At 38.7% G+C, this 24,752-nt stretch overlaps 1 protein-coding gene across 1 annotated transcript; it reads right to left on the bottom strand.

Moving 5' to 3' along the window:
* Positions 1–19,671: 19,671 nt before the first annotated feature.
* LOC110900915 lies at positions 19,672–23,088 on the bottom strand. The gene has a single exon (XM_022147772.1). It carries the CDS (start codon positions 23,086–23,088, stop codon positions 19,672–19,674), a length of 3,417 nt encoding a protein of 1,138 aa, XP_022003464.1.
* Positions 23,089–24,752: the final 1,664 nt, after the last annotated feature.

Consider the following 24,752-nt stretch of genomic DNA (forward strand, 5'->3'; position numbering starts at 1 on the left):
TGAATGGTTCTCGATGTGATGATGATCATATAATTCAGCTTGCATATTGTCGATTTAGAAACATATAAATGCTAATCGGGTTGCATGATGTTAACCAAGAACCGAATGCTTGGAATAATCGGCTGTGAATGTGTTTTAATCGGATGATTTAATTGTGCCAAGTCTTGAATCCGTTAGTGTATGAATGTTGTAGTTGATAGTTATGTGATGAATAATTTTAGGGTTCATGTGAATTAATGTTGCAATTGTTCTCTTTGATCGACATGTTGTTAATTAAATTGTGGGTTTGGTGTTAATTGATAATTGTTGTGTAAGGAAACTGTTGATTGAAAGGATAAGTATGGAAACCATTTAAATTAGTTGTAACCGATTGCTTGTTATCCGGATATGTAAAACCAATCGCACAACTAGGCTGGATCACACAAGCCCACTCGCACAAACTGGTCCGATCACACAAGCTGACCCAGCCGCACAAGGCCTCTCGGTCGCACAAGATCCCCTTGGATCGCACAAGCTGTGATGTTGGGCCGGACGTACAGTTTGGGCCGTACAAGCCCACACTGACCGCACAACATATCCCCAGTCGCACAAGAGGCCCTGATCGCACAAGGGTCTCCCGACGCACAAGCTTACACTAACCGCACAAGGGTCGTACATGTAAAGATGGTTATTTGATTTTTATTTGGGCCGGATGAAATGTTGGGCTGGGCTACTTTAGATCGCACAACACAAGTGGATCGCACAAGATCACTACGCGTTGTTGGGCCGAGGCCTTTATGTTTGATTTGTTATATTTTGGGCCGGGTGATGTTTGGGCTAGACAGTTATATCGCACAAGATGGTTGGGCTCGCACAAGCTCAATGGCCCAACCATCTGAGACGCACAAGTATGATTATGATATGCTTTTGACTGTTTACGTGCAATACGTGGTTGCTATGATTTAATACGTGCATTACTTGAAGTCAAAACCTGACTTGTGTGGTAACCCTGATAGGACGTGGTTGACCACCCTTAGTTCAAGAGTCTTTTATTTGTGTATCTGCCGAGCAAACCAAGGTGAGTTCACACAGCCAAGGCATGGGATTCCCGGGTTGGGAATTGGGTTGGACTGTTGATATGATATGATTACTCGTACTTACGCAATCACTAGACTATAGACCATCGTCCTCAGGATAGTCAGGACACGTTACGTAAATCCTACGTAACCCAGTAATTGCCAATTGTCTCCCGGGTCGGGAGGACACGTTACGTAAATCCTGCGTAACCCAATACCATCTACTGTCTTCCGGGTCGGAAGGACACGCTGCGTAAATCCTGCGTAGCCCCCACGCGTACCACTGTCCTCGGGGAAGGGCACGTCACGTAAATCCTGCGTGACCCTGTACGTATTCCTGTTCTCGGTTGAAGAAGAACACATGGTTGCACTAGTCTAGTAAGTACCATAATGGGAATCCCCCATTGTTAAGGATAATTGTGAGAATCCCTCACCAATAGTATATACATGTATGGGAAGCCCCCACTAGATGAACTTACGCATTACTGTCACGAACTTACATTCTGTGAACTCGCTCAACTAGTTTGTTGATTTATTTGCTGCATGCCTTGCAGGACCTTAGGTATACTTGGAGCTTGCACCAGAGGAGAAGCGGGTCGTTGTGGACAAGAACACGTGAATGCCTACTAAACACTTTACATTCACACATTGATACTTATGTTTTGGGTTTTACATTTAATGCTTCCGCTACATATACAATGTTTGGTTTTGAACATCAATTATGTCTATGATTATTATTAATTGCTATGTTTGATATAATTGGTGGCTTGATCCTGGTCATGTCACGCTCCCAAGCGGTGGCACTCCGCAGGTGGATTTTGGGGGTGTGACATAAATGGTATGTTTATTTCAGCATGTGAAATATGTGATTATATAGATAGGTATATCTATAAGGAAATTCCAAAAAAAAAAAAAAAAAACCATAAGGATTGATAAATTGAAATAAAGCACAAGCATCCGTGTCTAGAATTCTTTATCAGGAATCTCTTTTCCAATATCAAACATTATTTTGTTTGATCATTTACCTCGTAACTCATACAATGAAAACCCTTTAAAGATGGGATATCATCGAAAGTATAAAAATTTACAATGCACAAGTAAGAAACATATAAAGTTGTGCTAATGCACAAGAAAACACATGAAACTTAAAATATACGTCCACAGACGTTGAAATATATCACACACGACTTTCCAAGGCAAGAACTTTGAAAAGTATAAATTGGGCACGATGACACCAATACTAATTCTGTCAGTAGAAAACTACTACAAAAAGAAGCACTTTGCCACGTGATCCTACAAACGATCTACATTTCGCTGAGGTACGTTGGAACAAGATTTCACAATCATCGGTGCACAGTCTAAACTAAGTCATAATTATTATCACTGAAAAAGGAGTCACATACCTTTGCAAATCCCCTATTCCATTTCAGTTCATTCGACATTCCTTGCTAATGTCACTTAACAACGGTTATGACACAAAATTCCAGATAAAAGTCCTTATATTCCTTTCGTAGCAATTCTGACTTCTGCCTATAATAAGTTGACTTTCGTGTTCTTTTAATGGTCATCATACCATAAAGAATTCTTTCATAATAGTAAATATTGATCCATTTCGTTTCTTGGTAAATCCATACGATACACATGCACTATTTGTTGCGCATGTGGTTCATTTGAGTTATAAGACCCTAGGAAGGCTTCATTCCAAATTATTGTTTTATCCAACCTCAAATATCATTTCGCTATACTTGATCTTTGCATTGTAAACCGCGTTTTGCAAAATGATTACTCTTTGATATTTGATCGATAAATTTTTTTTTTGAAAAACTCGATTTTCTTTTTGAAGGTTATACATGGTTTCTGTTGTGATCATGTCCGAACTTCCTTATTAAAACTCGTTTTATCCAAACCCAGTTAACTTGCTTTCAATACGTAATCAATTCGAAGTCCCATATGATGGGTTGAAACCATCATATTCAAAATAGTCCCAACAAGCACTTCAATTCTCTTGAACCATAACATGCTTGTTTAGTCTTCGAATTCATCAAATCATTTCTTTGATCACGATCACTTTGTGATGACATTTTCACAAATTTGAAGATTGCGCCAATCTAGGATTTAATTATTTATTTATTTATATTGAATCCGCTTTGTTGATTTATTTTATGAAAGCAATCTTAACACAATTGTGTGCTAAGATAATGATCCACCATTTCATGTCCTAATTCCTTAGTCCTTACAACCTCAATCGAGCCTTTCGTGATATTTCTTACCTTATCATCATTGATCGAAAAACATTATATAAACTTAATTGATTATATATAGAAACTTACAATATAGTATTCCTATATTTAAAATTTTTGATAAAACCATTAAGGTAAAGAATTTATATTTTTACGTATAAAATTTTCTTTGAAGTATATTCTCATTTAAGTTTATGCATTTATTATTGGCAATTAATATTAGTTTTGTTATTAGTAATAATATATTAATAGTAACAGTGTTAGTATTATTTTTAGATACTAGAGTTATTATCAAGGGCATGTATTGAATAGCCTAGCCTTAGTTAGGCATGGACTGGCCACCTATGCTTAAACAAGGCAGCACTAACCAATATCCGCCGTGATATTAAGTCATCATACTTATTTAGTAAATTTCAATTATATATAAAAATATTTTTATATTATATATATAGAAATATATATATACTTGTACTGTAAAGAGAAGACATATTTTCATAAAACAATTAAAAGGGACGAATAGAATTATCTAAATAATCATAAACAAAACATATTATAAATAAATGTTCATCTTGATTAATATTTCACAACCATTAAATACTTATAGAAATATTCTTTTATATTAAAATATCAAATGTTATTTACGCAAGCCAATACTTAAGTATGCTTGATATTAAAATAAACATTTATTATTCTACTTTTATGATTTAAAATACCATAATCTTATAGTTAAACACACTTGATTTTAAAAATAATAATCATAAGTTCTAGAATATTGGGTAAACCTATATCATTATTTTGTCAAAGTTACCACGAGTTTTGATATTTAAACCTATCTATATTTATTTATTATTCTACCTTATGATAACATAAAAGGAAAAAGGATTTTAATAAATCAAAATATCACCTATCTTTAATCAAACATTTTGATTAAAATCATCTGAATACAATTATAAGACAAAAATACACTAACTTTATTGTCTTTTCATGTATTCTTACAAATCACCCATCTCAGCACATTAGTTTTCTCATATCATAATTTAATATCTGACAAAACATTTTCATGTTTTCATTTTATTTTGAACCCGTCAATTCTAAGTCTTCCTTAGGTACTAATCAAGGTAAGTTTTCTTCTGACAAAGAATTTTACTAATTCCAAAAAGTTCTTCACATTCATTTTAAGAATCTATAGATCATATATCTTTTGGCTTGAACCCAATCACCTTGAAGAAAAAAAATATACCATTTCATCTTATTCGTTTGAACATTTCATCTTTTGAAATATCCAGAAAGCCTCCTTGAAACTCTCAAATTCGAAAACAATAAATTTATTCGGTCATCATTGAATTCTTTACAAACCCTTTGCAGCATCCGAATAGATTTGTAGCCTGTGCTAAACCCTATTCATACGCCATTCGTTTGATTTGTCATATTCTTGGTACAATTATGTACTCAGATTACGATACACTAAATTCTATTGTCCAGTACCATTTAAGTAAACGATATTGACTTTCGGATAATCATTGACAAATCATTTTCCATACTTCCATTCACAAATAGATATTTATCAATTCAGAATCTCCCCTAATTGATCAAAGTAAGTTCATTTCGGATATTGAATCCAATTGTTTCTATAAATCATTTCTATTTTTAAAATTCATACCCCTCAAAATATCTTTTGATTCCATTCCGCGATACATTGTTTCTCTTAATTAGAAGAAGAAACATAACCCAAGAAAATATCATAGTCCAAATCTCGAGGACGAGATTTTATTAAGGTGGGGAGGATGTAACAACTCTCGCTAAAATTAATACTTAGTATGATTAATTAATCAGTTAATCAATATTAATTAAGCTAACAAGATTAATTAAGCTAAGTAAGGTTTATTAAAAATAGATATATATGGGGTCGTATAAGAACGTTTAATATTAATAATAAAATATATTATTTTTTTCCTTACTCCGTTTTTAATGAAACTTAGGTTAAAACGTAGATAAAAATATGCTCGCTCTAAAGACATATTCGTCGTTTTATAAAACGTTATATTTTAAAAGTTATGCAAGAAAAACGAGTGAAGCAGCTGAATTAATATATATAAGCAAGCTAGCTAGCACGTCAAGCAGGTAGGTAGGCACGTCAACTTATCCCACATCGACCAGAATATGAATTGAGGTGCTTGCTTGCTTGCTATAAATAAGAAGCTTAGGATTCATTTTTCTTTGCTCATTTCTTTTCTTCTTCTCTCTATACGTTGGTGTTCTAACCAATAATCACCGATACGATATTCTGTTCGGTCGATTCAGGAACCAACTAACGGATGCCAAAGTATTATACTTTGTGAATTTCGTTAAACGGAATCCAAAGTACTATACTTTGTGAGTTCGTTAAACGGATGCCAAAGTGTTGTACTTTGTGAGTTCGTTAAACGGATGCCAAAGTATTGTCTGAATAAGACTACACTTTGTGAAGTTCCTTAAGGTTCGAATCTCGTAACTATCGTTGAGGTTTGATTTGGGTTTTACACAAATACGTATTCCATTCTGTTAAGCTATATGTTTAACTACCGAAAATACTCCCCACCACACACACATGCGAATCACTAATTAGTATAGCAGGGTGCTGCTACGATACAGGGTATTAACTCGATCGCTATTACGATTCATTTTCCGACCGATCAATATATCCAATGGATGTTTAAGTGCCACCCACATTAGGGTTATACTTTGTCGTTCGTCGTTAAATCGATGGATGTTTAAGTATCGCACTTTGTCGTTTGTTGTGAGAATTTGATCTCGTGAGTTATCGTAATTGTTGTATTAAGTTACCTACCTAGTTCGTGTGCACTCGGTTACAAGGCTAAATCAATAGGTTAAGCTCTGCCTGTATAAATCTGCAATATATCAAGGCTTATCTGTAGACTAAACTTTGGCCGTATGAATCTGCATGTTTATAATGTGAGTCATTCTTCTTTTTAAATTGTTCTCTCACAATTTGTGAGTAAGTATTACAATACCTCAAATTATTTTCAAGGTTATAATTACAGGGATTAAGTTTATGTAATCACCAAATTACAGCTGGTATGTGGGGTATTGTGCAGATTACTATTTTTATCACTCTATGTGAGTGAGTATTACTCTATGTGAGTGATTATTACTCTGTGTGAGTAAACCGTCACTATTGGGGCGACGGGACCCAATAGTGGTATGACCACAGTCACAGATCCGGTCGAGTGACAAATACCCATTCTTGATAATTGGTTGATAGAAACATTGTAATCGCTCTTAATACTGTGAATTATAACAAATCTGTTTTTATAAAACCTGAATGAACTCACTCAGTATTTCCCGCTGACAAAACCTTTTTAAAACGCGTTTCAGGTAATTACAGTAGATTGGAGTAAGGATTAGATCCAGCACTGAAGGACTTCAAGAAGTGGCTTATTTCATTAATTAAATCAAATTAAGAAATATCGTTTTTATATTAAAAGCTACCTTTGTAAAACATGGGTTTATCCCATCTATTTAATAAATAAAATCCGGTGTTTCTAAACTCTGATATTTTTCCTAACTCACGGTCCTGATGAAATTTCCGCTGCAATGTTTTTCAAAATAAAAATAATCACCGGTACCACTGGACTGCTCACGGCACCCGATTCCGTCCAGGGTGGGTCGGGGGTCGTGACACTTTGAGGTCAAAAAGGAAGAGTACATTTCAAAAACACCAATGAGTTCATTAAAACCACAAGTCAAGAAACAACCACTGTTTGTGCCAGTTCAAACAACTGTTACAAAACAGCTGAACCAAACCTCTGTTAAAAGAGATGTTCAGGTGACTGATGCACCCCCTGCAAACCAATACCGAATAGGTAAAGGTCAACCACCATACCCAAGGGTCCCACATGTTTATGAGGTTTACATAAAGCCTTATAAACCAAGAGTGAACAGGCATCCCTTTGGGTATCAACAGCTGATAGGACAGGACCCCCAACAGTGGTTAGAGAAGAACAGTTCCAAAACTGTTCAAACCCCTGAGCTAACCACTGTCCATCCACCTGAACTTAACACAGACACTGTTGAAACCCCATCCAAAGCCTTATTGGCTTTAGAGACCCTCCTGAACTAAGTATTTACTTGATGTGCAGGGAGCTTCTGCATGCTTAGATAGTCTTTGGTATGTAGATAGTGGAGGCTCCAGGCACATGACTGGATGTAGAGCCCTACTCAAGGAATTCAAAACTCATGGAGGGGTGATATATGTTTTGGTAATAATAGTAAAGGGAAGGTGATGGGGTCTGGTACAGTTCAGTCTGGTAATGTTAAGTTTGAAAATGTCAATCTAATAGACAATCTAAAATTCAACCTTCTTAGTGTCTCACAAATGAGTGACAAAGGGTATGGGCCATTCTTTACTAAGGAGTGTTGTAGGATTGTTGGACCAGAAATGGTTAAAAAGATTGAAGAAATAATAAAAAATGGAAAAACCCAACTTGTTGCTCAAAGGAGTGGCAATGTTTATGTAGTTGATTTGTCAAAAGAGAGCCCCAGGACTGATGCATGTCTGTTCTCAGCTGCCTCTAACAAAGAGACAGAACTTTGGCACAGGAGATTGGGGCACACAAATCTCAAGACAATCACTGCTTTGTCAAAACAGGGGTTAGTAAGAGGCCTTCCTAAAAAACTGTTCACCTATCCTGAGCATTGTGTTTCCTGTTTAAAAGGAAAACAACATAAAAGCTCATTTAAGTCCATTGATGAGTCCAAAACAACCAAGTGCCTGCAAATGCTGCACATGGATCTGTTTGGCCCAGTGAAAGTCATGAGTCTTAAAAAGAAAAGATATTGTTTGGTAATTGTAGATGACTTTTCTAGGTTTACATGGACTTATTTCTTACATTCCAAAGATGAGACTGCAGGCATTCTGCAAGACTTTGTCAAACATGTTGAGAAGCAGTTTGACTTGCCAGTAAAAGTCTTCAGGAGTGACAATGGAACAGAGTTCAGAAATAGGGAGTTGGATGAGTTTTGTGTGTCAAAAGGAATTGTAAGGCAGTAAAGCATTCCAAGGACACCAGAGCAAAATGGGGTTGTTGAGAGAAAGAACAGGACACTGATTGAGGCTGCCAGAACCATGCTTGCTGATTCAGGTTTGCCATTAACTTTCTGGGCAGAGGTAGTAAACACTGCTTGCTATGTCCAGAACAGAGTTTTAATCAACCCCAGGCATTAAAAGACTACCTATGAACTTCTGTATAAAATCAAACCACTGATCTCATACTTTAAAGTATTTGGCTGCCCATGCTTTATTTTGAAATTAAAAGACTCAATTTCAAAATTTGCAGCCAAAGTAGACAGTGGATATCATTTAGGATACTCAACCACTGCCAAGGCCTACAAAGTGTTTAACACCAGGACTATGACAGTGGAAGAGACTTTGAATGTAAAGTTCAATGAACTTTCTTCAATGAAAATCCCTGCAAATCCTGCAGAATTGTTTGATCTTGATAAATTTACTTTTGAAAATGTTTCTATCAAGACTAAAAGTGCAGGTCCATCTCAAAATCCTCCATCAGACAATGGGTATGAAGTGATTCTTCCGCTACAAACCTTCAAATCCATTGCCAGAGCAGCAGATATTCAAAACAGCTATCAAGGCTCAACCACTGCTACATCAACAGTTGTTGACCAAAGTAGCTCTTTAATCCTTGTTTCCACATCATCAAACACTGTTGATAAAGGTCCTCAAACAGTGGATAAAAGTCAACAAGTTTCCACACCAATTCCACCTATTCCTCCACCTCTATTTCAAGACACTGTTGGATTATCAAAGTCACCAACAGTTGTTAGCTCAGATGATTCACATCTGCAGCCCTCACCATTAAATGTCATAGTTCCATACAAAGGAGATCTAATCTTCTTGAAGTCTCATCCACCAGACCAAATCATTGGCAACATCAGTGAAAGGGTGCTCACAAGAAGTCAATCCCAAAACATCTGTCTTTTTGCTGGTTTTCTATCTCTCCATCAGTCATTCAAGTACCAAGAGGCACTAAAAGACAATAGTTGGGTAGAGGCCATGCAAGAAGAGCTCCAACAGTTTAAAAGACAACAAGTATGGGAGCTTGTACCACTGCCAGAGGGCGTGAGTCCTATTGGCACAAAGTGGGTCTTCAAAAATAAAACTGATGAAAGGGGCATTGTTGTCAAGAATAAAGCAAGGCTAGTGGTTCAAGGTTTCATACAGGAAGAGGGCATTCTTTATGATGAAACTTTTGCCCCTGTAGCAAGACTGGAAGCTATCAGACTGTTCCTGGCCTTTGCTGTCAACCACAACATAAAGGTGTTTCAAATGGATATCAAATGTGCTTTCCTCTATGGTAAAATTCAAGAAGAGGTATATGTTTGTCAACCTCCTGGCTTTAAGGATCCATTTTATCCAAATTATGTCTACAAGCTAAATAAGGCTTAGTATGGCTTGAAACAAGCACCTAGAGCCTGGTATGAGACTCTTTCCACCTTTCTTCTTTCCATTGGTTTCACAAGAGGTAAAATAGACAAAACACTGTTTTTAAAATGGAGAGGGAAAGATTTGATGATTGTCCAAATTTATGTGGATGACATCATTTTTGGAAGCACATGTCCTAAAATGTGTGAAGAGTTCAGATAACTCATGACAGCTGAGTTTGAGATGAGTGCAATGGGTGAACTACAGTGCTTTCTTGGTCTCCAAGTGAAGCAACTGCAAAATGGTACTTTCATTCGTCAAGGCAAATATGCCAAAGAACTTTTAACAAAATTTGATATGAATGATTGCAAACCATGTAGTACACCCATAGCAACCACCAAGTTAGTCATGTATGATGAAAAGGATGATTTGGTTGATCAAACTCTTTATAGAAGCATGATTGGGTCTTTATTGTACCTAACTGCATCTAGGCCAGACATCATGTTTGCAACATGTGTTTGTGCAAGATCCCAATCAGCCCCTAGAAAGTCAAACCTTATTGTTGTAAAAAGGATATTCAGATACCTTAAAGGTGCTCCCACACTTGGTATCTGGTATCCAGCTAATGGAAATATCAAGCTTTCAAGTTTCTCAGACAGTGACTTTGCTGGATGCAACACAACAAGGAAGTCCACTTCAGGAGGGTGCCAATTCCTAGGAAATTGCTTAGTGTCTTGGCAAAGCAAAAAGCAAGCAGTTGTTTCAACATCCACTGCTGAGGCAGAGTATATAGCTGCTACAAGCTGTGCAGCCCAACTGCTATGGCTTCAAAATCAACTTCTGGATTTTGGTATCACTACCTTAAAGACACATCTCATGTTGGACAGTCAGGCAGCAGAAAATATCATCAAAAATCCAGTTTCTCACTCAACCACCAAGCACATTGATATCAGACATCACTTTGTGAGGGATTGCTATGAAAAAGGTTTGATTTCTCTGCACCATGTTCCAACTAAAGATCAGCTGGCAGATGTGCTAACAAAGGATTTAGACACATCCACCTTTGAAAGCTTGATCTCTAGGATTGGCATGCTGAACATAGATAACAGGCAAAATCTTGTTTTTCTATGAATAAAAGCATTAAAATGTTTTCAGAAAATCAAATATTCATCCTTAAAAATAGCTAAAAATGAAAATTTTCATTAATCCTTAAAAGTCTGCCATAACCACTGTTTTGGTTCAAACATCTGTTCTGCTGAATGGTGTCCACTGATGAAAGTCAACCTCTGTTCTTTCATTTCCTTGTTAATCACTGTTGAACAAACATCAGTGTCTTAATCCACTAATAGGCTATCCACTGATAGTTAAAAGTCAGCCACTGTTTCATTTTAACCGTTGTAAACCACTGATATTGTTCCATCAATGGTTTCCTAAAACAACTATCATCCATTTTCATCAGAGGTTGTCACGTGGACAGTACTTAGCCGTCAGATCTTTTGTAACCGCTGCCACATCAGCATTCACTTTTTCCACCTATAAAACCCTGATCAAAACCCCAAACAGGGTTTTCACCGTGGAATCGAATTCAAAATTCCTTTCAAAAACAGTTTCTCTCAAATTCTCTCTCAAATCACTCATCTTCTTCATTCGCTCCTAACCATCTTCGATTCATCATGGCTCTTCCATTCAAAACCCCACACAACTACCTATGTACCCTTGCTAAAACAAGTCAAAACACAGATTTTCACTCCGTCATTGATGCACTTTCGTCCTCAAAGTAAAAAACTTTGTTGACCTGCAATGAAGCCATCTTCCTGGATACCCAACAAGAATTCTGGAAAAATGCAAAACTTGAAACCAAGGACAAATAGCCCTTAGCCATTAATTCTTCAATAAAGGTAATTCCAGTTACAATCACACCTCAAACCATTTCAGAGGTATTTGAAATCAATGATCTTTCAGGTAAAAGCTCTTTCCCAAAGTCTGAGTATCAAACTGATTTCCTTGAGAGAGGGTATGAGTAAGAAATGAAAAAGGACACTTTACAAAAAGGCAGTTTTCCACCTGCCATGAGGTTTTTATTCCATACCCTCCTCATGTGTGTGTCTAATAAAACAACAACTTTCAATGAGATACCATTGAAAATCCAATACCTGGGTTATGCTATCATGTCTGAAGAAAATTTTAACTACTCCCAGGAGATTTTCAATGATATGGTAAAAAATGTTAATAAAAAATCATTTTTATTATTTCCAAGATTTCTAAGTTTTTACTTACAAAAGAAATTTTCAAAGGATAATGCACAAGTGCTTATCCAAGGAAACCCAATTCAAATGAACAGCCTATCTTCTGAAACATTTACAAGGCTGTCAAAACCTTCAAAAACACAAACAGAGGTTCTTGAGCAGAATTTAGCAACAACCACTGCTCCTCAGGCTCCTGCTATTGAGCCCACTGCTCAAGGTGATCACAGCAGCACAACCACTGATGTGAAACCCACACCTAAAATCACCAAAAGACCCAAAAAGAAAAATATCCAAAAGCCCCCCAAACCCACAAAAAAGGTAACTCTGGAAGATGAGGTCCCAGAGGTTATACCTGTGACAACACAAAAGTCACCAATAACCACTGCTGCTACTTCCTCACCGCAGTTGGAAGAAAGACCTCAACCTGATCCTAAAACTCCTCCTGCATCCTCTCAAAAGGATCAGGTTGTATCCACAGGGACACCACGTTATGATGCTCTGGAATCACTTGATTCCATCATCCACAGCCCTCCTCCCGAAGCAAATTCGCTTTCTACCCCTATACTCACTGCACAACTTCCACCATCCATGATACCTCTATTGGATGCACTTGATATAGCCCAGACACAAATCAGTTCTTCTCAATCACCTGTTAATGAGAATATACCCCAACAAGTGACTGAGTCTGGTGTTTCTATCACTGCTAACCCACCAACAGCTGAGGAGGCTACACTGCAGGAATTACAAGTAATTCGTGTCAGTAGTTCAAGTGGAGCAGCTACTACAGGTGTTGAACCCACTGGTTTACACCTGGACAGTAATTTCATAAGTCAGACTCCCTTGAAGGCAATTTCTTCTTTGGGAACGATAGTGTCCACTGGTGTGCTTCCATTATACACTGATTCACTTAAAATGGTAACCTTTGCTGAAGAAAGAAGTCCCCAGTACCAAGAAAAAGGGGCATCAGTGGATGATTTCTGGGAAACTTTCCCTAAGTCAATCACTGATACAACCACCACTGGTGGGAAAACAGATGATCCCATTAACTTGGGTGATGGTTTAAAACACAAAGAATTGACGGAGAGGATTGATAAACTTGATACATCTGTTGCAGAAATCAAAAATATGCTGCAACAGTTATTACAAGCTCAAAAGGCTACACCCACTGCTGCAACATCTGCTCCATCTCCTGCTGAGCTCTGGAATTTATTTCAACCTATGCTTCATCAACAGAGACAATATGCTGATCAACAAGATGAAGTTCAAATTCAAATGATCAGAAATTTGATGGAAGCTAGGTTCAGGGATACACAGGCAGATATCAAGGCAATTAAGGCCCATTTACTACAAACCACTGGCACTGCTCCTCCTTCAATCATCTTTGTTGAAAATCCTCCTGATGATGCCAAAATGGGGGAGAAAAAGAAGAAGGGATATGAAGATGGTCTATACATTAAACCAGATCCATTGTCTAAACTGGTTGTGGAAATCCCAAGGCCAGATGGTTCCAAAAAGGTTGATGAGACTCAAAATGCATTTGCTGCATTAAAAGCAAACATGAAAGAGTCAATGGAAATAAAAGGGTCTAAAAGGTTTGAGCAGGAGAAGAAAGTTTTTATGGAAAAGGAAGAGCAGGGTGTTTCTGAACCAAATGAAGAGCAGGAAATTCCTAAACCAAAAGAAGACAGCCTACTAGAAAAGTAAGGTAACCCAAAACCATACCTTCTAAAGCCACAAAACATACTCCTCAAACCCCCAAAAGTTCCTCTCATCAAACCTCCAAACCAACAGATGTTGAGATACCTGTTGTATCAACAGTTGTTGGTACTTCAGTTGTTTCAACAGATGTTACCCCAAAAACTGCCATCACTACCACATCAACTCACAGTCAATCCACTGCCATACCAAAAACAACTTCACCACCACAACAACCACCTGCCAAAAAGCAGAAGACAACAGTTGACACATCAACTGTTGTAGTGAGAACAGTGGTTGAAACACCAGTTGTATCAACAGCTGTTAGTCAGACACCTACCACCTCAATCACCACCACTCAACCCACAAATACACCACCAACCTCTCCTAAGCACAAAAGGATAAGGGTAACCAACATTGTACTGGAAGATGACACTTCCCCAACTCCAACATCTACACAACCATTGTCCCTTGTCACCATTCCAAACCCTGTTCCATTATCTCCAGCTCAAGTTCTGAATTCAAAAACTGCTATTGTTCCTGTGGGATTACAATACCCATTGGATCTTCCAGCAGTCTAAGAGGAGATAAAATCATTTAACTCTGAAGATGACCCTGCAAAAAGGAAACTTCCTTCCATTCAAGGTTATCCTTTCCCAAGAAACATAGAAGAGTATCTCAAAATAAAACCTCAACAAGCAGAAGATGTATCTAAAAGAGATACATAGGGAAAGTCTAACAAAGAGATTCAGAGAAATCTGCAATACCTGCTCACCAAGGTCAGAACTTTAGAACAGTTCTCAAAAGATCTTTGCCAAAAACTGTCTGAAAAGGATGATGAAAGCATGAGGCAAGACTACCTTGAAAATATCATGGCATACAAGAAGTACAGGGCAGAAAAGCACCAATACAAGGAATGGACCATCAGTGAGCTAGAAAAGGAGACTGCCAAAATTCAAGAAATAATTAAAAACAAGGTAAAGCAAACTCCTCTAGCATTGGCCAAGTACAAGAAAAATGTACCAGAAAGGACCTTAAAGCTGAAAAGAATGAAAGAAGAACTGATAACTGCTGATTATGGGTTAAGGAACCATGTCACAAGGTGGTCAGAGGATAAAGTGTTAGCCACTTACAAAAAGTTGGAAGAGTTGAGGAAAAGAGATCCCACTGCTCCTCAAAAGCCTGATTATCCAGAAGCAGTGGTTCCAGTCAGAAAACAAAAGTTACCAATCAGGAGACCCACTATTCCAATCACTGTCGTCTATTATCAAAGAAGGAATCAAAAGCAGATAGATGCAGTAACAAAAGAAGACCAGGCTTCAGAAGAGTATATCATGAAGATGGTTCTTCAGACACTTATGGCAGAAAATCAAAACTCAACACAATCCCAAGACCCTTCCAAAGTTGTCATCACCAGGCCTCAATCTCCAAACTCATCAGCAATAAAAACTCTCCCAAGAAACCCATTGGATTCAAAAATACCAAAGTGGAAGTCTGATAAACAGACCCACGTATTGACTCTGCTCAAATCCAATGGTCAGGTGAAGCATATATCAAGGGAACAAGCACTTGGCATGGGTGTTGAAGATCTACAGGATCTCCTTGAGCTTCCACTGTGCAGGGTTGAGGATGATACAAATTCCATGGACTTTGAATTACAATTCAAATGACAAGTCGGGGAATTTTTAATGAGGCAATAAAAATCCAGAATAATGAAGAGTTTTGGCATCATCTGTTCCAGGGGGAGATTGTTGGGATTGAACCCTACCAAAGGAGCAGTTGATAAAGCCAAAACTGGATCAGATCAGTGGATTCAGATTTAGCAGTTGTTTGCATCAGTTTTCCTCCTTGAATGTGGCCTAACATCTAATGACCTCTATCTACTGCCCTTCTACAACAACTGCTGATCTTCAACAACCGGTGATATCTAAAGACTGTTGAAGTCCAAGCACTGATGCTCAATCTACTGTCATGGTTCAAGTACTGCTGAAGACACAAAGCACTGCTAGGAGTATAACAGAGGAATGAGAAGCAGTAGTTTAGTTTATCCTTTGTATTCATTGTAATCAGTAGTTTGCAACTCAGTAGTTGTACAGATCAGTGGTTATAGGTTGTTAGGAGGTTAGATGTCACTTTCATGGTGATGTCAGCAAAGATGCTTCAGTGGTTTGTTCTATACTATAAATAGAACAGTACCATGTACTGTTCTATTAGCTCTCTTCTTCACCAAGTCATTCTGTACGAACAAATCACCGTGAGCTCAGGCTGAGGGGGAGACTTTGTGCATGCATGCAATAGTGTTGATTATTGTAACTAAATACAATCATTCGATTCTATGATAAACATGTTTGCTGAAAATTATTCTCTCTTTGATTGTGCTGAAAGTATTCATCTAATTCCGCTGCAATTGTTTCTTATTCATCTTCATTTAATTAAACAAACACAATCTTATCAAACTCAGATCCTAACAAATACACACAAACATACTTTATTCGCTCAATCTGCTATACATGCTAATTGTTATGCTTAGGTTACATGCTAGAATACATACATGCTACTTGTCATTAACTTAGCTAGCCCATCTTAACATATATAGCGCTATAGGAGTAGCACGCCGCCCGTCGCGGTATTGTTAAGCTTATTATACATAAACGATCTTGTTCACTTTAGTGGCGAGGGATGCACAAAATTCTCATGGACACTCGGGTTTGACTCTTAGTATTGCATGCTAGTTTAACCTTGTATACAGAATTCCCATGTTGGATTCAAGTAATTCTTTTATACTTATGCTATGTATTTAAAAGCTTGTGTACTCGTCGATGCTTTTGCATTGAACCATATTTTTGACATGTTACAAGTTGATGATGATACTCGTGACGAATCTAGTAGGGAGGACTTAGAAACACACTTGAAATACTAGATTTGATTACTGTATTATGTTAAACTTGTTGTATTTTGTCTTTTCAATGTTGTATTTGAATTTCCATTAATGTACTTGACAATTTGTTGTTATGAATGAAATCGATTTTGAATTAAATTATTGTCACATAATGTTATGAAAACTTTGAGCAATCTCATTCGTCTCACTCCGATGTTTCCGCCATCGGTTGGGGTGTGACAGATTGGTTTCAGAGCCATAACTATAGGGAATTAGGTAGAATTGCCATGATTCGACCTAGTCTATAGTAGGTACCATACTTTACTTGTTTAAAATATTAATTCTTCCTATTTGCTTCTAGCTTTTCTTTTGTCTTAATACTTACAATATTTCTTTCCTAAGACATTTACACAATATACTTTTGAAGACTTGAAGACACTCGTAATACAAACGAGACGAATTTACCAAAATAGGCGTGAAACCCATAATTTGGTAAACGACTCTCAATCCGCTTATACTATTTTTTGCACGAAATTACACCATCAAGTTAGGAGTGAAATCCACATCTTGATGGTAAATTTCCAATTCAAATTCTAGTGGACCCTCGTCAAAGGGTCGAAATTAAATTTTGACCCGACGAGTACCAACCACACTTAGGGTGCGAAATCGTCAAGTTAGGGGTGAAACCCACATCTTGTCGACTAGTCCCATTCCTCGATTTTCAATCCCGCCAAAGTTTTGAATATTTCAATCGATTAGGGACGTGTAGTAACTGGAAGGGTAAGATGCCATTAATCTCTCCTCGACGAGAGTATCTTACCAATAGGCCAAAGTGCGTTTCCCTGATTTGAAAGGACTCTCGATTCACTTTGGAATAGTCGACGTTTCTAAACCCGAAACAATCCAATGTTTTATTGAGCCTCTCTTATATGTTATCTCAATTTATATGTGATTTTATACTTGTTGCCTCGTTCATTTCAAAACCGATACATGATTTGCACATCTCTCGCAATAAAAACAATAATAGTTCTCACAACTCTTTGGCATTGTTATAATGCAACAGGCCAGCATAGATATCATTCACTAAAGGCTTTAGCATCTAGCTCGATTTTTTGATAATCTTGCTAAGAGTAATTATCTGGCTTCTTTGGCTCAAACACATTTGGGTTCTCGGCACTTGGTACCATTAGAATATGCGGTCTGAATACAACAGACTTCCAACACCCTGTATTTCGATGAGCGAGTACATGACCCATCCTACGTTGCCAGATATTAAATTCGGATCTGTCAAGTATAGGGTGTTTATTACTGAAGCTGGTATTATGGGGATCATTTTGTGCCATTTTCTTTTGTTCTTTTTAGAGAAAAACAGAGTATGTGAAAGACACTTTTGAGTTATTCACTTTTTAACTTTGAGCTACGAACAATATTGGATCTTTGTTAAGCTCATGTTTGTATGTTAAACTGATTGTGAAATCAAGTTTAACATGACCAAGCTCTGATACCGATTGTTAAGTATGAGTTTACATGGTTTGTGAAAAAACTAACAATTAAGCTCAAAACATTTTTGTATTTCTATAAAGATAGGTAACTTTCTTGTTGTCAAGGGTACGTATCTTGTTGTTGAGATTGGTGACGGAGTAGGTTGGATGTAATGTTTGTTTTTCGGGATTAGTTTTGGAGTTTTCATCAGGTTTGGTGGAGTGTTCGGCCTCATCTACCATGGTGGTTGCAAAGAGATCACCAGGTTTTCTAGAGGACGGCGGCTAGAAGAAAAAAATAGGGTTTAGGTTTGGCTCTGATTACCATAAAGGATTATGAAATAAACTGTTTTGTTGATCGATTTGGAGATTACAAAGAGTCCCTTATATAATGAAGAGTTACATCTAAAGAATCTTAAAACAAGGTGATACGGAAGCGACTGAAAAATAAACCCGTCACCAAAATCCAGTAACGTATAACCAAGACTTCAAACCAAAAGTCTCAATGTACTTGTTATTGAACGAAAATCTTAACTGCCTGAAAACATGGAAACAAGTTCTTTAACTACTGCTCCTATCTACAAGATAGGCATGAGACTTTTAAGGTAAATCACTTATTCAAATTTCAAATAAAAAAAAAGATAACTATTAACTAATAAAAAAATATTAAATTAATTCCCCATCATCAAACCCGGTTGCATAGCCTGCATGGTTGAACCCGGTTGCATGCAACGGATCATGTACCGGATCGGGATCATTCTCCCCCTCTTGAAAGGGACTCGTCCTCGAGTCATCGCTAGTATCACTATCACCCTCATATGGAGTTAGATCGGCCACATTGAACGTGGCAGAAACATTGTAGTGGCCCGGAAGATCAATTTTGTAAGCATTATCGTTAATTCGCTTAAGAACACGAAACGGTCCATCAGCCCGAGGATGAAGTTTACCATAACGCCCCGGTGGAAAACGCTCCTTTCGAAGATGTATCCAAACAAGATCGCCTTCTTGAAACACTATCTTCTCACGATGTTTGTTAGCCCGTGCTTGATATTGAAGGTTGTGTTTAACAATTTGATCTCGAACTTGCCGATGAATCTCCTGTATTTGCGCAGCCCGGTCAGCACCTTCAACACAATAATGTTTTGGATCAGGGGAGGGAACGAGATCAATGGGTGTGAATGGGTTGCGACCATAAACAACAAAGAATGGGGACATGCCGGTCGAACTATGGTTGGATCGGTTATATGCAAATTCTGCCTGAGGTAAAACCGCATCCCACTGCCTCGGATTTTTTTCCACCAAACTGCGAAGTAAGTTACCAAGGCTTCGATTTGTGACCTCGGTCTGCCCGTTGGTTTGCGGGTGATGTGAACTACTAAAGTGGAGCCTCGAACCCAAACACTTCCACAATGTTCTCCAAAAGTGACTAACAAATTTGACATCCCGATCTGACGTGAGCGTTTTTGGAATCCCATGGAGGCGGACAATCTCGGTGAAATATAGGCGGGCAACATAAGATGCATCAAAAGTTTTGGAGCACGGAACAAAGTGAGCCATCTTAGAAAATCGATCCACTACGACCATAATCGAGTCCTTTTGTTTCTGAGTACGTGGGAGTCCCAACATAAAATCTAAGCTCACATCCTCCCAAGGAGCTGAAGGAGTTGGCAGGGGTGTATAAAGCCCCTGATTGGTACCATGTGTTTTCGCCATATGACACGTACGACAGCGACGGATAAGGCGCATAACATCTTTATCAAGTTTTGGCCAAAAAAAAAATTCTCACGAACTAGAGTCACGGTTTTGTCACGCCCAAAATGCCCCGCGAGCGCTCCCTGGTGGCATTCGAGAATGATTGCGTCATGGTAGGAGGATTGTGGAACGCATAGTTTCGTACCTTTATATAAAAACCCGTCACGTGCTTGAAAGTCGTTGAAGGTCCCGGTTTGACAAAACGCCCATGTTTCTTTGAAATCAGGATCATCTTGATAAAGATGGCGGAGAGAATCTAACCCAGTGACATTCGTTTTGAGGACAATTGCAAGGCACGGGCGTCGGCTAAGAGCATCGGCCATGGAGTTTGCATGCCCAGCCTTATGCTTGATGACAAAGGAATAATCTTGAAGTAACTCTACCCATTTAGCGTGCCTAGGGTTGAGCTTGGTTTGGCCCTGAATGTAGCGTAAGGCCTGATGATCTGAATAGAGCACGAAGTCGTTCGGTAAGATATAATGGCACCAATGCTCAAGGCTTCGGACAATGGCATAGAATTCTTTATCATACGTGCTATACTTTCGACGGCACTCGTTGAGCTTTTCACTAAAATACGCGACCGGTCGGTTTTGTTGTGACAGAACACCACCGATGCCAACCCCTGAAGCGTCGCACTGCACTTGAAAAATGACATCGAAGTTGGGGAGGGCTAAAACGGGGGCCTCCGTGACGGTCCGCTTAAGTGTGTCGAAAGCGACTTGGGCCGCGGGGGTCCATTGAAACTTTGACGCCTTTAAGCAATCAGTTATAGGGCCAATGATGGAGCTAAAGTTCCGAATAAAACGCCGATAAAAAGATGCCAACCCATGAAAACTGCGGATGTTGTGAAGCGAGGTTGGCGTAGGCCAAGAAGTAATGGCAGAAACCTTAGTGCTATCCATGCGAATCCCGTGACCTGAAACAAGATACCCAAGAAAAACAACTTCTGGAGTAAGAAAGTGACACTTCGAACGATTGGCAAACAACTTTTGTTCTCGTAAGACTTCGAAGACGGCTTTAAGGTGGTGTAGATGTTGCGGAATGTTTTTGCTAAAAATCAATATGTCATCGAAATAAACGACGACACACTTGCCGATGAAAGGTTTAAAAACATGATTCATGAGACGCATGAACGTGCTTGGCGCATTGGATAGGCCGAAAGGCATGACCATCCACTCGTACAACCCATCCCTTGTCTTGAACGCGGTTTTCCACTCATCACCGGGCCGCATTCGTATTTGATGATAGCCACTCCGTAAGTCAATCTTGGAGAAAACAGTGGCCCCACACAACTGATCTAATAAATCCTCAAAGCGAGGTATTGGAAATCGGTACTTTACTGTGATTTTGTTAACAGCTCGGCTGTCGATACACATGCGGTAGGCGCCATTCGGTTTTGGGACTAGGAGAGCCGGGACGGCACAGGGGCTCATGCTCTCTCGGATGAGACCTTTGTCGAGAAGTTCAAGGACTTGGTGTTGTAGCTCTTCGAATTCTTTCGGGTTCATACGGTATGTGGGCTTGTTAGGAATGCTTGCCCCGGGAAGAAAGTCTATACAATGCTGGATCTCACGCATTAAAGGTAATCCCTTGGGTATATCATCAGGGAAGATGTCACCGAATTCCGAAAGTAAGGGTTGGACCTCGACAGGGGGGGCGTTGGTAGTAGGGTTCTCTTCTGCAATGAGGAGGCCTAAGATTAGAGTAGTACCCGTAAGGCGTGAATAGTCGAGGAACTCGGTACGGGAGACTATCATGGCCGCAGTCTGTGAGTCTCGGGGATCCAAGGGGGCGAGTGTGATGTTGATGTCGTCTTTCTTAAACGTGTACGTATTCCGGAACCCGTCGTGCCTTGTCCTCCGATTGTATTGCCACGGTCGGCCCAAGAGTATGTGGCAAGCATCCATCGGAATAACTTCGCACCATACTTCATCTACATATTTATTGCCAATTGAGAATGGAACCAGACAACGGTGTGCGACTTTCACAATGTTTCCTTTTTTTAGCCATGTAAGTTGGTAAGGCTCGGGGTGATCTTGTTTCTCTAAGCCCAGTTTATCAACCATGGATGTTGCCACCATATTCTCGCAACTTCCCCAATCAATAATCATCGTGCAAACCTTCCCTTTCGACGTACACTTTGGGCGAAATATGTTGTTACGTAGCCATGCGTTGTCATCTTCAGGTTTGGCTACGGTCGCGCTAAGAGCCCGCTGAATGATAAGGGCTTCCCCGCGGTCAGGATACAACGTCTCAGTGGGTTCTTCGGTGGTCTCATTGTCGGTGTCATAAACGGGTACAGTTTCGTCTGTTAGAGCCACGATTTGTCGGTTAGGACAATCCCGACGAAGGTGACCGATACCTTGACATTTGTAACACCGCATGACGGACGGAACAGTGGGTGGGGGTGGGGTTGGGGCTGTTGGTGGCGGACCGTCGGCTTTGATTGGGTCCGGACGGTTCGCGGTGGGGGTAAGGTTTGAGGTTCGGTTGGTGGTGATCGGCTTCGTCGGGGTGGGTTTTGCTCTGCTATTTTGTTGCTTTTCCACTCGATGTGCTAACCTGAAAACGTCATCAAATGACCAATAGGGTTGTAATTGAACAATATCAGATATGTCGGCCCGGAGGCCTCCAAGAAAACGGGCGATAACCTGTTCTTCCTCCTCGTCAATCCCGCAACGCATTCGGAGTTTTTCGAACTCCATGATGAACTCTTCCACCGATAGTGTCCCCTGTTTACAATTGTGGTAGTCTAGATACGAATCTTGGCGATGGTTGGCTGGAAGAAACTTTGCTTTGAGGAGTTTCTTCATTTTCTCCCATGTATCTACCTTCCTTTTCCCTTCTTGAATTCGTTTCTTTCGGACGTGCTCCCACCACAACGACGCGTGTTTTCGTAGCTTGATTGCCACGAGCTTGACCTTCAAATGATCTGGAATGTCTCTTAAATCGAATACCCGTTCCACCGTGTGGATCCATTCAATCAAATCATCGGGTTGGACCTGCCCTTCGAACTCGGGAATTTCGACCCTCACGCCTAAGGACCGTAGATGATCTGTCGGCGGTGGTGTGTGGTTACGAGTACGCCATTCCCCGAACGGGTTCCGACGGTTCTCGTCCCCTTCCTCAAAATCGGATTCCGTTCGTTCTTCGTCTCTTGGTTCGTAGCGTAACTCTAGCTCTCTTGCCCGCTGCTGCAAACGATCGATCTCTTCATCCCGAGGATCATGGTGATAATCGTCGTTAGCTCCTGCGGCGTATCGACGGTAATTGTCACGTTGATCTCTCCGAAAATTCGCCATAGCTCTGGTACCACTTGATACGGAAGCGACTGAAAAATAAACCCGTCATCAAAATCCAGTAACGTATAACCAAGACTTCAAACCAAAAGTCTCAATGTACTTGTTATTGAACGAAAATCTGAACTGCCTGAAAACATGGAAACAAGTTCTTTAACTACTGCTCCTATATACAAGATAGGCATGAGACTTTTAAGGTAAATCACTTATTCAAATTTCAAATAAAAAAAGATAACTATTAACTAATAAAAAATATTAAATTAATTCCCCATCATCAAACCCGGTTGCATGGCCTGCATGGTTGAACCCGGTTGCATGCAACGGATCATGTACCGGATCGGGATCACAAGGAGAGTAAATTAATCAATATTATGAATAATATCGTTTTCACTAAAAAATTCAAGGGAAAATTAGAGTTTAAATTAAACTATTTATGTATCAAATGTTGAGTTATCGGGTTGGTTATATTTTTTTTAAATTCAACAGGTTTCGTATTAGACTAGGATTAGTTTAATATCTAATATAAATAGAGGGTTATTGTAATTGTTTTATTTGTGTCGAGTTATATAATACAAAGAGATGGGTTAGTCTCCAAAATCACTTGTTAGGTTTTGTGTGTTCTTAATCGGGATTCTGGGCTTCAATTAGGCTATGTGTTACCGTTTCACAATTTTTCACTGCCAGATCAACCCAACGTAGTCATAGAGCTTTCTCACTTTTTTCACCTTTAGACTTTAGTGTGTAATGATTCCACTGCATACCGTCATTAAAATAATGTTTAACTATAAAAAATTTAAAAAAGAAAAAAAATGTTTGATTGGTTGAAAAAGAGGAGGTGCCACCACCATCTTCTTCCTCGCGATGTTTCCCAACCCACAACCCCAACTTTCACACGCCGCCATGGTGTGATGAAAAAGAAGCCACACAGACAGGGCGTTGTGCCTAGTGCCGGACCTAGGAATTTTTTAAGGGTGCAAAAATTTTAAAGGATTTTAAGCCCCTAGCTATATAATAATTTATTTTAATTTGTAGCGGGTCCATTTCGGGTCGGTTCATGGACTATAGTAATTGGCTAATTGGTAATTATTATAACATAAATTAATTAACTAGTGTTTATATCATTATTTTCTATTTTTTATAAATTTAAAATATAAATTTTCTTAAAAGTCGGTTTCAAAAGTCATAACTGGCGGTTAGTAGCAGAATTGGAATCTTTTTATTGGAGGCCATAATTAAAAAAAAATACCTGCCAATATGTTTATCTTTTAGTAATTTGGTTTTTTTTTTTTCTCTTGATTTCTTTCAATATTATTATTGTTTATTTCTGGTTAATTTGATAGTCTCCGTATATCATTTAATTTTGCTATTAAATATTTTCTTAATAAAACATCTTTACTTACAGAAAATGTTATTTATCAGTATATTTGAAGATTAACAGAAAACTATATAAAGTAAGAAATTCAAGCAAATAAAATAATGATATGTTGATTTAATACGTAATGGAAATAGAAATGGATCATTATAATATGAGTTAATTACATAGTTAGTCCCTGTGGTTTACCCAAAATAACATACTTAGGTACTAATAGTTTAAATTCATATCCTAGGGTATTAATTTTTCATTTTGTAACGTTTGGAGGTATTAACGTTATTTGTAGGTTTAAAAT

The sequence above is a fragment of the Helianthus annuus genome, chromosome 13 (genome assembly GCF_002127325.2).
Source record: "Helianthus annuus cultivar XRQ/B chromosome 13, HanXRQr2.0-SUNRISE, whole genome shotgun sequence".
NCBI classification, from domain to species: domain Eukaryota; kingdom Viridiplantae; phylum Streptophyta; class Magnoliopsida; order Asterales; family Asteraceae; genus Helianthus; species Helianthus annuus.